At 33.7% G+C, this 15,905-nt stretch overlaps 1 protein-coding gene across 3 annotated transcripts in view; it reads right to left on the bottom strand.

Moving 5' to 3' along the window:
• LOC134229508 (metal cation symporter ZIP8-like) overlaps positions 1–15,905 on the bottom strand; it is a 38,576-nt gene that overhangs the window by 10,294 nt on the left and 12,377 nt on the right. For 2 of the 3 annotated variants that reach the window (XM_062711254.1, XM_062711253.1), the window contains exons 4-6: positions 12,063–12,232; positions 10,951–11,079; positions 1,447–1,524 (exon numbers count right to left, since the gene is read on the bottom strand). In XM_062711254.1, the coding sequence (XP_062567238.1) occupies positions 1,447–1,524; positions 10,951–11,079; positions 12,063–12,232 (377 nt within the window). The remainder of the gene's footprint in view (positions 1–1,446; positions 1,525–10,950; positions 11,080–12,062; positions 12,233–15,905) is intronic. The other variant, XM_062711255.1, reaches the window with a different exon arrangement.

Raw genomic sequence — 15,905 nt, 5'->3', positions numbered from 1 at the left:
TGATATTGTTTGAGGACCCAAGATGCATCAACTGACAAAGTTTGATGATCGTAGGCCTTAAAGTGTCCAAAATATGCCTTCAAATCAATTTGAAAACAAATCCCCGCAAAATTTAAAAAGTAGGTCACCGTGACCTACTTTTGAGTTAACATGATGTGAAGTCATCAACTTACAAGAATTGATGATCCTAGTCCTTATAGTAAGCAAAACACACACGTTTTTATTAATTGTAAATTTAGGTCAACTTTGAAGTGACCTTGAGACCACGCCCTTTGCCCCAGGGTAATTCCCTGTGCAAATTTCAATCTTCAACATATCCTGATCCTTGTATGTAAGTTTGGTGAAAATCTGCCTGGTGGTTATGGAGAAAGAAGATTTTTTAGCAACCAGTACTTTGGGTTTTGTTTTCCTGATTATCTCCCCTTGTTTAAGGGTCCCAACCCTTATTTTAGTATAAATGGTAGCCCTTGGGCCAAGGATACCCTGTGACAAATTTGGTACTGATTGGCCAAGGGGTTCTTGAGTTATGGCCCATATTCTAAAAAGTTTACGCACACCGCACAAATGGCCATAGCATTAGCTCTTTGAGCCTTTGGCTCAGAAGAGCTAAAAAGTTAGACCTATTGAAAGTACATGTAGTTACCAGGGTATAACAAACATTAACAAATACTGTAATGTATTATATTTGGCATGAACCATATTTGGGAAAAATTGATTTTTCAACAAGATTAAGTAAATTTGATTTAGTGCTATCTGAATGTGCTAGATATAACATATGATGAACAACACATTAAGCAGTGAACTTTATTTAGCATTTTCTGCTTTCTGCAAAAATCGCTAAATAAAATACACAGCTAAATGTAATATATGTACAGTAACAGGCCTGGGTCATACTGCATTGTTAAGTCTGCACTCATCCAACAAAGGAGTCTAAATGTCTATGTATTCTTTATCATATTATAGTTAACTTCACATAATCTCAAAAAACTGCTATTTACATGTTTTACAAGAAAACTGCCTCGATTTTACTAGGGGTGAAACGATACGCCTCCTTCACGGTTCGATACGTATCGTAAAATATGGTCTCGGTTCGGTTATTTTCGATACGATACATTTTAATAGAAGGAAACATATTTAACTGTTGTTTTATGCTATCTTTAACTTATCTAGTCAACAAAAATATATGTAGAATGGATATAATAAATAGACTTAATTGATTTGTCTATTAAAAATTATTTTACAAACTTTAAGTCCACAAAAATTTACGTTTTTGATATAATTATACAGAGAAGCATGTTTATACCTTATGCCAAACCCGACTGAATGACGATCCCGACCAAAAAAGGAACCGAACCGAAAGTAGAGATTTTGTACCGTGTATCAAACCGAGAAAAAATACCGCGGTGAACCGATACCGCGGTGAACCGTTTCACTCCTAGATTTTACCTGGTCTATAAACGGTGCCTGAACCTCCACACAGTCTTCATTAGCTTCCAGATATAGGCTAGCTCTACGCGGACTTTTCTGTTGAAATTGAACAAAGGTACAAGGAACAAATGCACAAAGCCATGCAGAAACATGCAGTGTAATACAGTATAAGTGGAAATATTAGAGAGATGCAAATTTAGCAATGCGTCCTTAAAAATGGTAATTTATTTTTAGCGAGATGTTATTCTAGCAATTTTAAAATGCATACTAAAGAAGCTATTACTAATAGCTCATACAATAGAAACAGATAGGTCCATATACAAATACACAATCATATTGACTCAAAATCACATAATTCAAAAAATAAAACAACAAGATGTGTTTGTGAAACACTATGAGCCTGGCGGCAACAAAGTTCAAAAAAAATATTTTTAGCAGATAAGTCACAGTCAAGGTCATTAGGTCATTGACCTTGGTGTCATTTACAAGAACTTAATTAGCGAAGTAAGCATACCAAATATGATATGAAGTCTCTATCTCTCATGGTTCAAAAGTTATGGTGAAAGTTATAAAAAGCTATTTTTAGCAAATAGGTCAGTCAAAGTCACATGGTCATAAGCTTGGTGTCATTTGAAAGAGCTTCACTGGTGGAGTATGCATACCAAATATGAAGTCTCGATCTCTCATGGTTCAAAAGTTATGGCGAAGGTTAAAGTTGACAACAGACAGACAGACAAACAGATAATCAGACAAACAGACAAGACAAAATAGTCTGGTCCGATTTATAGAAAAAAATACTTCTAACGGCAAATAATTATTATTTGGTCCAGCATAGTTTTTTGACCTAATTCGAGTATGCTGAATCCGAAAAAATATGCTGGCCTTCATGAAAATGGCGTTAAAGAGGTCAAAATGGCGATTCAAAATGGCGGACATCCAATTTTTCTAATTTTCTCTTCATATCGTTCAAAATGGAGAAATAATCTGTAAATATCTCACTGAGTGTAATACAACTATAAAAATGATAAAAGAATGCTAACATTATTAGTTTAACTCAGAAAATTTAGTCATTTCTACACTTAATTCGAATTTTCTCTGATTAATTTGTCTATTGTTTCTATATTCTGCTTTGTTCAGGATTTTACATTTGCAAATATCCATACACTGCAGATTTGTATTTTTTCCTCTACATCTCCCTATTCTACAATTGAATGGTGATGCAGCTGTAAGTTAAAAGTCAAAATGGTGATTCAAAATGGCGGATATTCATTTTTTTTTTCAAATTAATGTCGTTTACATAGGAGAAAGGTTTTGTGAATATCTTACTGAGCGTAGTACAGCTATGTAAAATGACAATAGAATCGCTTTAATTCGGAAAATTAAGTCGTTTAAATTTGAAATGTGTTAAGAAACTCAAAATGGCGATTCAAAATGACGTCATATACACTAAAATTTCGTAAAATATATACTCAAACTGCTTATTTCTGAGTCGTTTTGCAGAAAATAAATTACAGTTTGTTTTTCTACCCCCGTTTGACAAGCGGGAGGGTATACAGTAATCTTCAACAGACGTCCGTTCGTCTGTTACGCTTTTAGGTACCCATCTCTTATCCGCAACTCCTCTCATACCAATGAACGAAATTTGATGAAACTTTTCACAAAATCGTTATTACATATTGCCATTGCGACCTCCTATTTTACTTTTTGATCCGACACATATTTTGGGTTTCCCATAGCAAAATATGGACACTGTCATTATATTCATATGGGAGGCGGGGTTATCATTTAGTGAACTCATTGCTCATAGTACCTCTAGTTTTATATATAGTATATTGATTAATCCATTTAATATGAACAAACAAAAAATACTAGAAAAGTTTCATTTTTTCTTGAAATCGTTAAAACAAACTCGACTTAAGGGCTTCCAAATTTCCCCCTCGTATTTGACAGTGTTTTAAAGCCTTCCAGCCCCCGTCCAACTAAAATCACTCCTTAATCGCTGTCAATATCAACTCGCACTTCTACTTCAACATCCCTCAGCACACCATCAAATGTAACTGAAGAAATTCTTGTACGTTTAATCGAACACTTTGTAATAGCTTTTGAAATTAGCACTTATAAGAGCTTAGTATTATCCCCTAACATCTTCTTTTCCAGCTTTATTTGCTATATTTTTCAGTCTGTCTTCGGAATTTTGGTATTTTCCAACACTCAAGGAACAACAAATTTGTGTTCAAATGTTAAAAAAATATTTTGTTTTCCAAAACCTTATGCAAAATGAACTAGAGGTAATGTGAGCAATGAGCTCATTAAATGATACCCCCGCCTCCCATATGAATATAATGACAGTGTCCATGTTATGCTATGGGAAAAAGTAAAATAGGAGGTGCACAATTGCAAAATGTAATAAAGATTCTGTGAAAGCATCATCAAATTTCATTCAGTGGTATGAGAGGAGTTGCGGATTAGAGATGGGTAACAGGCAGACGGACCGATTACTACATCCTCCCGCTTTTCAAGCGGGTGTATAAAAAAATCTCTGATATTCAAGACATGTAGCTTTCTATTTTGTGAACGTATAGATTTGTTGTCTTTTTGGGTAGGAAGGTCATTCTATAAGCAAGAAAATTCTCAAACTTTATCATCTGGAATCACATTGTGTGCATGTTTTGGTGAGAAAAGTTGACAAGTATGTAATTTAAGAGCGCCTGCAGATTCCTCGTGATTCCTATCACGTACAAGCTTTCGTACCAAGGGTTAAGCCATTCTTGACTTCGATATATTCAAGACTTCTCTTAACAACAAAATTTTCTTGAACACTCCAAGAACTTTACAAGGCAATTTGATCCACACTTCTTTGTTAGGATAGTGTAAGGTTGGATCAAGAATCGAGGAGGGATTGAACACAAACATTTTCCTCTTTCAGATTTTGTAAATTTCAAAATTTAAATACACTGTTCAATAGAAGATTATCCGTTCACAACATGAAATATCTGTGAATAATGTTGAATTTCTGACTGAGAATAACAAAATACAAATGCAGGGACACAGAATCAGAGCTGGACAATCAAGAACATTTATGGTTTATGTATATTAAACTGATAATTCTCAATAGATATGTTTATATTTGGATATTATGATATATTCAGATTTATATGATGTAACAATTACTAGCCCTCAAATTAGCCGTGGTCCATTATTTAAAAAATCATACTAAGTTATGTTGCACTAGAACTTCCACATGAACATACACATTTATTTTTTTCTTCTACACTGGACTAAAAATAGATTAAGAATTTCTAACAGCTGATATATGATTTAGCAAACCTTGAACTACAATTATGTTTACTCGCCTTAATGCTCAGGGAATACTTTTCTTGGGGTAGGTTAATTGTCACATTGTCCTCTAAACAGCAATTATTATTTGATATTATTAACTTTTTATGTGAAGAAGCATGGTGAGACAGGTAATAATTAAAATGTCTTCGGAATTGTCGTCAAAAGTTTATCTTGATACTAGTAATAGAAATAGTTATACAAAAATCCGTGTTATAAAAATCATAAGTCATTAACAAAAATATCCTCCAACTTTTATCGCCTATTTGAACATTATTTCATAGAGAAAAAAACAAACTGTAATTCATTTTCTGCAAAACAACTCAGAACTAGAGGTACTGTGAGCAATGAGCTCACTAAATGATACCCCCCGCCTCCCATATGAATATAATGGCAGTGTCCATGTTTTGCTCTGGAAAATCAGAAATATATGTCAGATCAAAAAGTAAAATAGGAGGTGCACAATGTAATAAAGATTCTGTGAAAGTTTCATTAAATTTCCTTCAGTGGTATGAGAGGAGTTGCGGATAAGAGATGGGTACCCGAAAGCGTACCAGATGGACGGACAGACGGACGGACGTACAGACGGACGGACGGAAATACCGATTACTATATACCCTCCCACTTTTCAAGCGGGGGGTATAATTATGCAGTTTGGGTATTTTACGAAATTTGAGTGTATATGACGTCATTTTGAATCGCCATTTTGAGTTTATTAACACATTTCAAATTTAAACGACTAAATTTTCCGAATTAAAGTGATATTTAATAAGTGTTCTATTGTCATTTTACATAGTTGTACTACGCTCAGTAAGATATTCACAAATCCTTTCTCCTATGTAAACGACATTAAGAAATAATTTGGAAAAAAGTGAATATCCGCCATTTTGAATCGCCATTTTGGCTTTTAACTTACAGCTGCACCATCACTAAATTGTAGAATAGTGAGATGCAGAGGAAAATTACAGATCTGTAGTGTATGGATATTTGCAAATGTAAAATCCCGAACAAAGCAGAATATAGAACAATAGACAAATAAATCAGAGAAAATTCGAATTAAGTGTAGAAATGACTAAATTTTCTGAGTTAAACTAAAAATGTTAGCATTCTATTATCATTTTTATAGTTGTATTACACTCAGTGAGATATTTACAGATTATTTCTCCATTTTGAACGATATGAAGAGAAAATTAGAAAAATTGGATGTCTGCCATTTTGAATCACCATTTTGACCTCTTTAACGCCATTTTCATGAAGGCCAGCATATTTTTTCGGATTCAGCATGCTCGAATTAGGTTAAAAATCTATGCTGGACCAAATAATAATTATTTGCCATTAGAAGTTATTTCTAGCCTTCTTTTTAAAAATCAGGACCAGACTAAAAACAATATACGCCTCGGATCTATCGATCCGGGTGCATAAAAAAGAAAAAATGCTGTAAATCCCAAAACCAAATATAATTGAAGTTGAATAATTTGGAATCAGCAATGCAAGGTTCCAGATTCATATGATTCATGTAAAAAAAATGTCTTAGTGCCTCAACTCTTTCAACACTGAGTAACTTTTATCAACCAACCCCTGGTACACTGAGTAACTTTGGGCATCATTAAACATTTCACCTTCCGCCACAAAAAATACTATTACTTCTTTATTTCTTTGAATATTTTAATAACTGACACATCATTAGAAAGGTGAGGCATTTCTCTTTTAAATGATATAAATTTTATATATATACAAAATTATTTATCAAGTCAAAAACACTAATAAAATTCATAATTACATTTTATAACGGATCTTATGCAATAATTTAATAAATTTGCTGCTATGAAGTTTCAAAATCAGTTATGTTCTTACCATCGTTCAAAAGAGAAATTATTTCCGAGTAAAATGATATGCAATATGTCTGAATTTATTTAAAAGTAAGTCCATAATTATTAATAAATAATTCCAATCTTCATTTTATCTATTGATTTCCTGTGTTTTGATTGGACGAGAACACATTCCAGAAAATTTTTACACATCGATAAATTCTTTCAATCAGAACTACTTTCTTGATGACACTACTAGGTTATCGTATAAACAATGAAAGCAGTTATTTCTGGCTAAATAATGAATACAAGGAACTTTAAATTTAATTAGGGCTTAAACAAAACTGGCAACATACTAGACTGCCTAACTGATGGACGCCGTGAAAATGTTTATGTCACTGTCCGATCACGAGTGTGAATTTTAAAAATCGCTGTCTCAACGTTCATACGTAGAAAATAAGCTCAGTCTGTATCGTTTTGACAAGGAAAAGAAACGTACCTCAAACTCTTGCCCTATTAGCATCAAATTCATATTTACTTTCTATATTGTTCCTCAATATTTGAATAAACAAGTGCAAATTGAAGGCGTCGTCGGTCTGCAACTTTCAATATGGGAGTTGTTGTTTATGTCAACATGGCCATGGTCAAAGACGAACTATTCTGAAGTAAACTCGTAATTACGATATTTGTTGACTTAAACAACATTCGATTAGTTGTTATAAGTTTATTTATCGATTGTTTTGACAATTTAAGTTGAACTCTATCGAAATTCATCTGGATTACGTTCCTTTACGGTAAAATGTATTCCTACGCCGTCCAGAAATAACGGATTATATGGAGGCCTCAAAGAGAAATAATTTAAATATTTTTAAAAATTCGATATTGGAATTATAAGAATTAAACGTTCTTTTTGAAAAATTTATCGATGTGTAAACTCTTGACATTTTACTCACAAACTTAACATAAAAGTGCTTCGCACTTTTATTTAGTTTGTGAGTAAAATGTCAAGAGTTTACACATCGATAAATTTTTCAAAAAGAACGTTTAATCCTATAATAAAACGGGGTGTGTCAGGACATCGGAAGAAGTCTGGGGCGTGGAAAACATCCTCTATTTAGGAGCCTTGATATTCCGATTCCGAGTCAACTTTCTCCGACAAGATTTCACAACATTGTTAAGAGCCATTCTCTGTAATGATTTGAAATTTTATATAGGAGCTGTGGCACGCATAGTCTCAGAATTTCTCCAAACTCTCTATGATAAAAGTCATTGATACCCTAAACTGAAATCAGGCAAAAATTGGTTGCTATGTTCTATAGTTACCATGGAAAAGTTCGAAAAATGGCATTTTTTAACATGTTTAGAGCCCCATAGTTAACATTTGCGGCAAAGCAAACAATTGGCAATAATAATCAATTTTAAAAGATGTTGGTGTGCTCCTAGTTTTCCCATTTGAAAAATTCGGATTAGATTCTTTAAATAGAGCATTGCTATGGAAATAAGCAGAAAATATATGCTTAAAAACCTGAAAAATATTTTCTTTCCTTGGATACGTACCCTTAAATGTAGATTCCCAAAACTTTTATGATTGATATTTATTAACAGCTAACTTGACTTTTAATTTTGTCTATCATCCAATCTCTAAGTGGATGCAAGAAGTTGGCACACAGGGTTTAATATTGATATAAAGTTCACAAAATCGAACATTTTCCCTTCTTGGTAACCATAGCAACAGTGTTGTTTTCTTCATCAAATTTTATCAATATATGATATTCAACTACACTTCTAACAGATAAGTACTATTTAAGCTGAGTCCTTTAATTTGTTTCTTGATTATATGGCAATTTAATTCATAATGCAGCGAAAAATAATCCACTTTTTAGCACTAGTACTTTGTTTCCATGGTAACACTGCAAAGTAGCAATTATACCCAATTTTTCTGATGGTTTTGGTGTTGCAAGGTCCTAAGGATGCATATTTGCCAGTCTTGAATTTTCATGTTTTTCCTCAAGAAAGTAGCATTAACCCAATCTTAGTTACTGGTTTTGCATGGTTACACTGTGTTACCATGGCAACCATAAAAGTTATTTATAGAATAATATTGCTTATACTTATATACTTAAGGTAAAACATTTTCATTGTTTTTCTTAAGTCGTTGATTGAGTTTGAGCATGTAACACCTACCATTAGTGAATACGGAGTGTTTTTCAGCATATTTCAGCATTTTAAATGTATTCCAAATGTACCCCTGGTTACCACTTACTTAGAGATATATTCTAAACAGTTTCTTTACAGTATAAGTGACATCAAGGTGTCATGTTTTTGTGAGAATGGTTTGTTTGCTTTTTCGAGTTTTTATTAAGCCACAGTCAAGATTTAAAGTGGCTGAAAATCTCGATTTTTCAAACTTTTCCGGCTGTTGCCATAGCAACCGAGACACTAAGCAACCAAATTTTGTTTGATATTTGTTTCTGGTGTCAAGTACGAAGCATGTGTGAAGTTTCATCAAAATCAGTGACCATGCGTGGCAACAAAGTTTAAGTGGTTACAGAGAATGGCTATTAATAACTCATATTTTTGTTGTCTAGAAACATCTATAAAGTCTAATTCCCTGATTTTATTAAATCTTTCATCGCCAGAAAGATCGGACATTTCGTTGTTTACCGCCATTTTGCTTTCTTCTTCGATTTCTTTACTAATCATCTAATTTTCCTTATTTTTTCGTGGTTTTCGCCATGTGGTCCGCCATATTTGTTAACAGATGTTTACATCATTCTACCCATAATTCATAGCGAAAGATTTTGCGCAGAGAACACTTTCTATTTCTAAGAATAAACGATTTACTTTCAGTTTAGTGTCTGAGACCGATGTATCGGTCTACCGTGTTCCAAGACAAAATTTTATCAGACCGATGTATCGGTCTACAGTGTTGAAAGGGTTAACAGTAACCTGTGTGTCAGGATTAAACATATAAGTACAGTGTATTCAAACACTGAACTATTTGGAATCTAACCCACATAAGGATGCTAATCAACCTAACTGGAATGTGTTCTCTGTAAGTATCGAGTATATTGATTGATTGATTGTGTATTGTTTAATGTCCCTCTCGAGAATTTTTCACTCATATGGAGACGTCACCGTATGCCGGTGAAGGGCTTCAAATTTTGACCTTTACTCGGCACTCAGGGCTATCGAGCAGTGAGGGATCTTTATCGTGCCAACGCCTGCAGCTGACACGGGGCCTCGGTTTTTAAGGTCTCATCCGAAGGACCCGCAACTTTCACTTCAAAGTGCCAAGCGCATGGAGAAGGAACAGTATCTACCCATTTTAACGACTAGGTCAGTCGCAGCCGAGATACGAACTCATGACCTCCCGATCACGGAGCTAGCGCTCTACCGACTGAGCAACCGTGAACGGTAGTATCGAGTATAAAATGTTAATAATGTCATTCTTGACATCACCTTCACCCTACTCAAGATCTGCGGGACAAGGTTCAAACAAATTGTTCATTATACATGCATGTTTTGTCATATCTGGTTCAGTTGTTCTTCAGAACATTTTTATGTAACCCTACATTTGTTTCTGTGTTTATATACACTTCTTATGCACACATTTCTAGGATTAATGAATCATAATATTTTATTTAACATAAAACTGAGATATGCTTATGATTTATGAACAGATCCTGTGATGAGCTATATTATAAGAGAGTGTTGTCTGTAATAAACACTATCGTGTATGTGTGTCATGCCCCTGTGTTGTCTAACTGTCATTCTGTACATTCATTATAACTTGATATACAACGTCTGTAATGTTTTGTCATTAGTACTGAGTACATAATAGTATATAATAATGTTCCATCACTATCGGTAATCAACAGTTGCTTGGTAGAATATCATTAGAAGCCCTGATCATTAATTCATTCAAGACTAAAAAACTGCTTTCTTTTACAAATCAAACAAATAGGATGTTTTATGAAAAATAACATTCGTCTGCAAAGTTAAAAGAATAAAATATGACCAAAATTATTAATAATTTTTATGCATGCTTTAATAAATGAAAATGTCTTGCTGGTATTTACAATTTTTCCAAAACAAGGAAGTAACACATGCTAACATTCTTCTCAACACTGGAAGTTTTGGGGGACATATAAGCTGTTACATCAATACGGTTTTTGTTAAGTGTTTTCTGATCCACATTACACAAAAATAAGAGAGGTATATATCCGTATTCAGAAAACTTCACTGAACCTTTGACAATGTTTCCAAAAGCCTCTGGTGGGACAGTTGCTCTATAGAACTGCTCCACAAAATGTCAGACAGTGAGCTCCGCTGAGCTTCTCACCTATTGCATTCTCAAGTTTTATAAACATCTTACCTTTTTAAAATCTAGGAGTATTTTTAGAATACGTTCAATTAGGAAGAACAGGTACACCCCACCCGCCACGGTTACTGCCTTCCAGAGGTAGTCATGGTTACCATCAGGGTCCTGCAGGAACCCAAATGCCTAAAAAAAAAAACGTATAAATATGGAACAATTTTGGATCATTAAATGATACAAGTCATTTCTTGCCACTGTTCGAACTCTTCTAATCATTATATGTGTATAAAGCACATAACATTGTGTGTGAGGGGGGATGGGGAGAGGTATACCCTAGTCTAGTGGTACATGTACTAGCTAGTTTTTAAACTAGAACTGTACAAACGGGACAAAATACCCCCCGCTGGGTTTTTCAGAAGTAAGTTTTTCCATAATAAAGATATGTATTAAACATGAATTATGAAATTTTTCTTCCAGTGACCTTGAACTTCCCCAAATGACCTTGGGTCAAGGTCATGACACACCCTTGGTTCATGGGCAATCTTTGTGTGAAATGACAACCTACCAAGTTTATCCATAAGAAAGATATGGACCGGACATGAATTATGAATTTTTTCTTCCAGTGACCTTGAACTTCCCCAAATGACCTTGGGTCAAGGTCATGACACACCCTTGGGTCATGGGCAATCTTTGTGTGAAATGAGAACCTACCAAGTTTATCCATAAGAAAGATACGGACCGGACACGAACTATGAAATTTTTCTCTCAGTGACCTTGAACTTTCCCAAATGGCCTTGGGTCAAGGTCATGACACACCCTTAGGTCATGGGCAATCTTTGTGTGGAGTAGTAGATTCTAATGTCCCTCTGTAAGAAAGATATGGACCGAACACGATTGCACAGACAGACGGACAGACAGACAGACGGACAGCTAGACAGACGGACAGACAGGCAGACGGACAAGGTGATTCCTATATACCCCCCCAAACGAATAACTAGGTTAAAATGATTTTCTCCAGAGTTCACTGAATGGGTAATGGCCAAGACATGAACAAGTAGAAAACCTTTGAATTGACCAATATAAGAATCGGGCCGGGCAAACATCTGATAAAAGAATATACAGACATTAGAACCTTTCCTCTGGGGTGGGGACCAGCATGTAAACCTTACCTCTGGGATGAGGACCAGCATTCCACTGCCAGCCAGACTACCCACGGCCAAAGCGACCATAAAAATCAGGATCTTCACATAAAACTTCCTCTTCATGAATGGCAGCACCACGGCCCCCGCCAGGGAACAGATGTTGATGATGGTCACAAACAGAAATCCAAACCCCCAAGCTGGAAAATAAAATGGTTTTTGTTCCGTAATTTTAATGTATATTACACCCAAACCATTTTTTCTTTAATCTATTACCACTAGGTAAAAATCGTATCATCTTTCAAAAAAATTGTTTGTTTACCCTCTCGACCAACTGACAAAAAAAAAGATCGAGCGAAAGAAAGATTTCAAAATATTTTAAAAACAGTTTCTCCCTACCTACAGTACCTAACCTTTTTTTTTTTATCCTAAGTCAGTAAAAGGCAAGTAAACAATTTTTTTTAAAGAAGGATATGGAGATAACGAACAGTATTTAATATCAAAGTTCATAAAACAATACAAATTAGGAGCAGAGCAAACACGGACCTCCAAAACATCAGAGGTGGGATCAGGTGCCATAGAGATTGGAATGAGCATCCCCTGCTGACCGCGGTCACACCTGCCGTGTGCTCCTTGTCATGATCAGGAAATAAAGAAAAAATCTGTCGTCAATTCAGTGTATAAATGATGGACAAACAATTAGTATGAAAAACATCCGTCAGCATTTGACTCAATGATAAATTGTATTTGCTGACAGGGTCATTGTATAGACCATAGAACTTAAACGAGACTGCTGATATTCTTGTTTCATCAACTTCCTTGTCAATAATTTACCTCATTTTAGAAATTGTTCATACGTAGAGCAAGCTCTTGTGTATCGAATCAAATGAGATGTACATGCACAGAAAAACACTGTTTATAGCCAACACGCTTATCACACATTGCTGCTTACAACAAACAGATTTTTAATCCCTGCGACATCAATTTATTATAAACTAAACAGATATTACAAATTGTGCTTAAAACAGAGCAAAATCGCCCGTTCCTAGCACTTCATTATAAACATGACTGTTTTATTACTGTACTTGAAATTCATCCTCAGGACCTATCCATATACTATGGTGCTCACTTTTTCAACTGTTTGTACAAACCAAGTATCAAGGATTTCTAATTATTCTTAATAAATTAATTTTAAAAACTATAACCAATGCAATTAAATGATTTTTTTTCATGTTGTTATTCATTACAGGGCATTTTCAAAATGACTGATGATATTAACGTACTATTTTTGTTTGAGGATACAAAGAATCAGTGTAATTTTGATTACATATTGTTTGATAATCTCTAAATCACTGATGGTTTTCCAGCTTCACTTAAATTTGATGTAAAATTTGGATTAAAGATAAAATCAGATAATTAGGGATGTCAAAATTGTCAATAATTGATATTCGAATATTCGGTAGTAGTATTCGAATATATTCGAATATTCGATAATTAAATAAATACATCTTGCATTATAATATGTATATATCTTCACTCTTTTGTCAAGCAATATACATTTTATGTCATTATTTTGGAATAAAATTTCATGTACAGTTTTGTAAATGCACCATAATTATATTCTTAAAATATTTTACAGAATATAAGAGGTTACATCCAAAATATAATAAAAAAAAATTTCCCCTGAAAATTCAAAAGATTCTTTTAATAAGCTCCAGATTAATTAATCGTCTTACCAAAGTGTACACTGATAACCCCACAGATATATACCACACAGAACAATTATCTAATGGAGAAACATTAAAAGCAAATTACCTTTAGCTAATTAATTTCCTAATAATGATTTTAAATGATGTATACATAAACAAGGGATCAATGTGTGTTATTAAAAATGTGTCCTTTCAACAATACGAACTAATTCTAAGTACTGGACACTGTTATACCTCTAATTAAAAGATCAAATGAATAATCTATATTATTTTAATAAACACACTCTTCACACCTTTAAGGTAATCCAAGAGGAGTTCTTTTAATTTTGCTTTAAATAAAATCTTATTGTTGGTCAATGATACGAATTTGACTCAATTTCTGATAAAGCTTCAGTTTTTGCCAGATTTTTTTTCTTCTTTTTGATGCTTGTATACTTAAAATCCGAATATTCGAAGCATAAATTTATATTCGAATATCAACTCATCGAATGAATATTCGAATATTCGAATATTCGTTGACATCCCTACAGATAATACTAAAAAAGTTCATATTTTCAGCTGAAAAAATGTTAAGTTGATTTAATTACCGTTTAATTTCCTTAAATCTATTTATTATATTTTATTTTCATTTTTAATCTGTGTTTTAATCACTTCAAGAAAATGAATAACATACAAGTAAACCTAAGATGACATGTTATTTTCCTTAAATGTTAATTATATTACCGTATAATCCCTATTAACCGCCCCTAGCTGCCCCTATAAGTGCCCCCTTAGGTATTTTTCAATTGTCAGGAAATAAGGGCCCCCTGTACAGTGATTAAAATTATCTAGAGAGACTAGAATCGTATCAAAAGTCTGCAAAGATTTGAAGGAATTGAAAATGAAACTTGTTTATTATCCAATTTCTTGGTGCATGGAAAATTATTCATTTAGCATACTTTGGGTGTATTATCTTCGTTTAAAGTAAAGTTAGACATTATTTTGGAGATTCTTTGAATTTTTTTTCAAAATACTTTTTGAAGTTAGAATATGATATTAAATATTACAAAAAGAATACCAAAATAACCGCCCCCTTTTCGCAATTTTGTAAGCGCCCGGGATGGTTAAAAAAGGGATTATACGGTAATAATAAAAACTGGCATGTTGGAACTGAAGGAAAAATGTTTTGTTTTCTTAAATGGAAATGTTTTTTTAAAAAGTGGAAATAGATGTATGAAACCCATCAAATTTCTAGACGGAAGCTAACATGGAAGGATGCACCTTTCAAACAGTTCCTGAGAAAATTTAGGTTAACAACTGAACAAAAAACTCTGAATGTCACAAGGTCTGGAATTAATGTCCTGACTTCGCGGTTGACCGGGAGGTTTTTTACGTGGTTGTTGTTCTTGGAGTGATCTTTTAATCTGACCAGGGACATATGTACTTGTGACCTACATCTACTCCATCATAAAATCATGTCCATACAACACCTGTCACTGCTGCTCGAGTTTTTACCTAAGGCCAACTTTAAAAAATTGTTTGGTTCCCCCCTCCAAGCCCACTGACTGAAATTGACCCGGCTCAAAACTTTTTTTTATCCTCAAGGATGCAATTATTTTATATGCATTCTGAAAACAAGAAATAAAAATATAGAATTAAAAAATTTTAAAGAAAATTCTCACCTACCTATCAGTCAATTTTTTTCATTCTGAGTTGGGAGAGTGCAAACAAACATTTATTTTAAACATGGCCTAATGCAACATGTATAAACCTTGTGTGGAAATTCACCAAGCAGAGCGCAACAGATCCTGAAGATTTATACTTACAGAGAAGACAAGTAGATCAAAACAAATGAACAATTATTCCTGCATCGAATTATTTTTTGATTTGACCTCGTCAATAAATTGATCATGGGAACATGACACATTTCTTGTACTCTGCTTTTTGATAAACAATTTTCATAATACAAAATCAATAATAATTATTGAAAAAACAAGAAATATTTCCATATTTATGGGGACCGGTATACTAGAAGTGTTCCCAAGAATGCCCCACCCTGGGTTCATTTGTAATTAATGCAACAAGAAAAACAAATTCTGAAGTCAAATGGGATACGGATGGTTGAGATAAAATAAATTAAATTGAACTGTCAACACAGCTAGCTGATAAATGTTTAAAAAATAAT

This window comes from Saccostrea cucullata, unplaced genomic scaffold, assembly GCF_032062105.1.
Source record: "Saccostrea cucullata isolate Sc308-1 unplaced genomic scaffold, CSIRO_AGI_Scuc_v1 ctg311, whole genome shotgun sequence".
NCBI lineage: Eukaryota > Metazoa > Mollusca > Bivalvia > Ostreida > Ostreidae > Saccostrea > Saccostrea cuccullata.
Note: the sequence above shows the minus strand (reverse complement) of the source record. Positions and strands in the feature narration are given on the sequence as shown.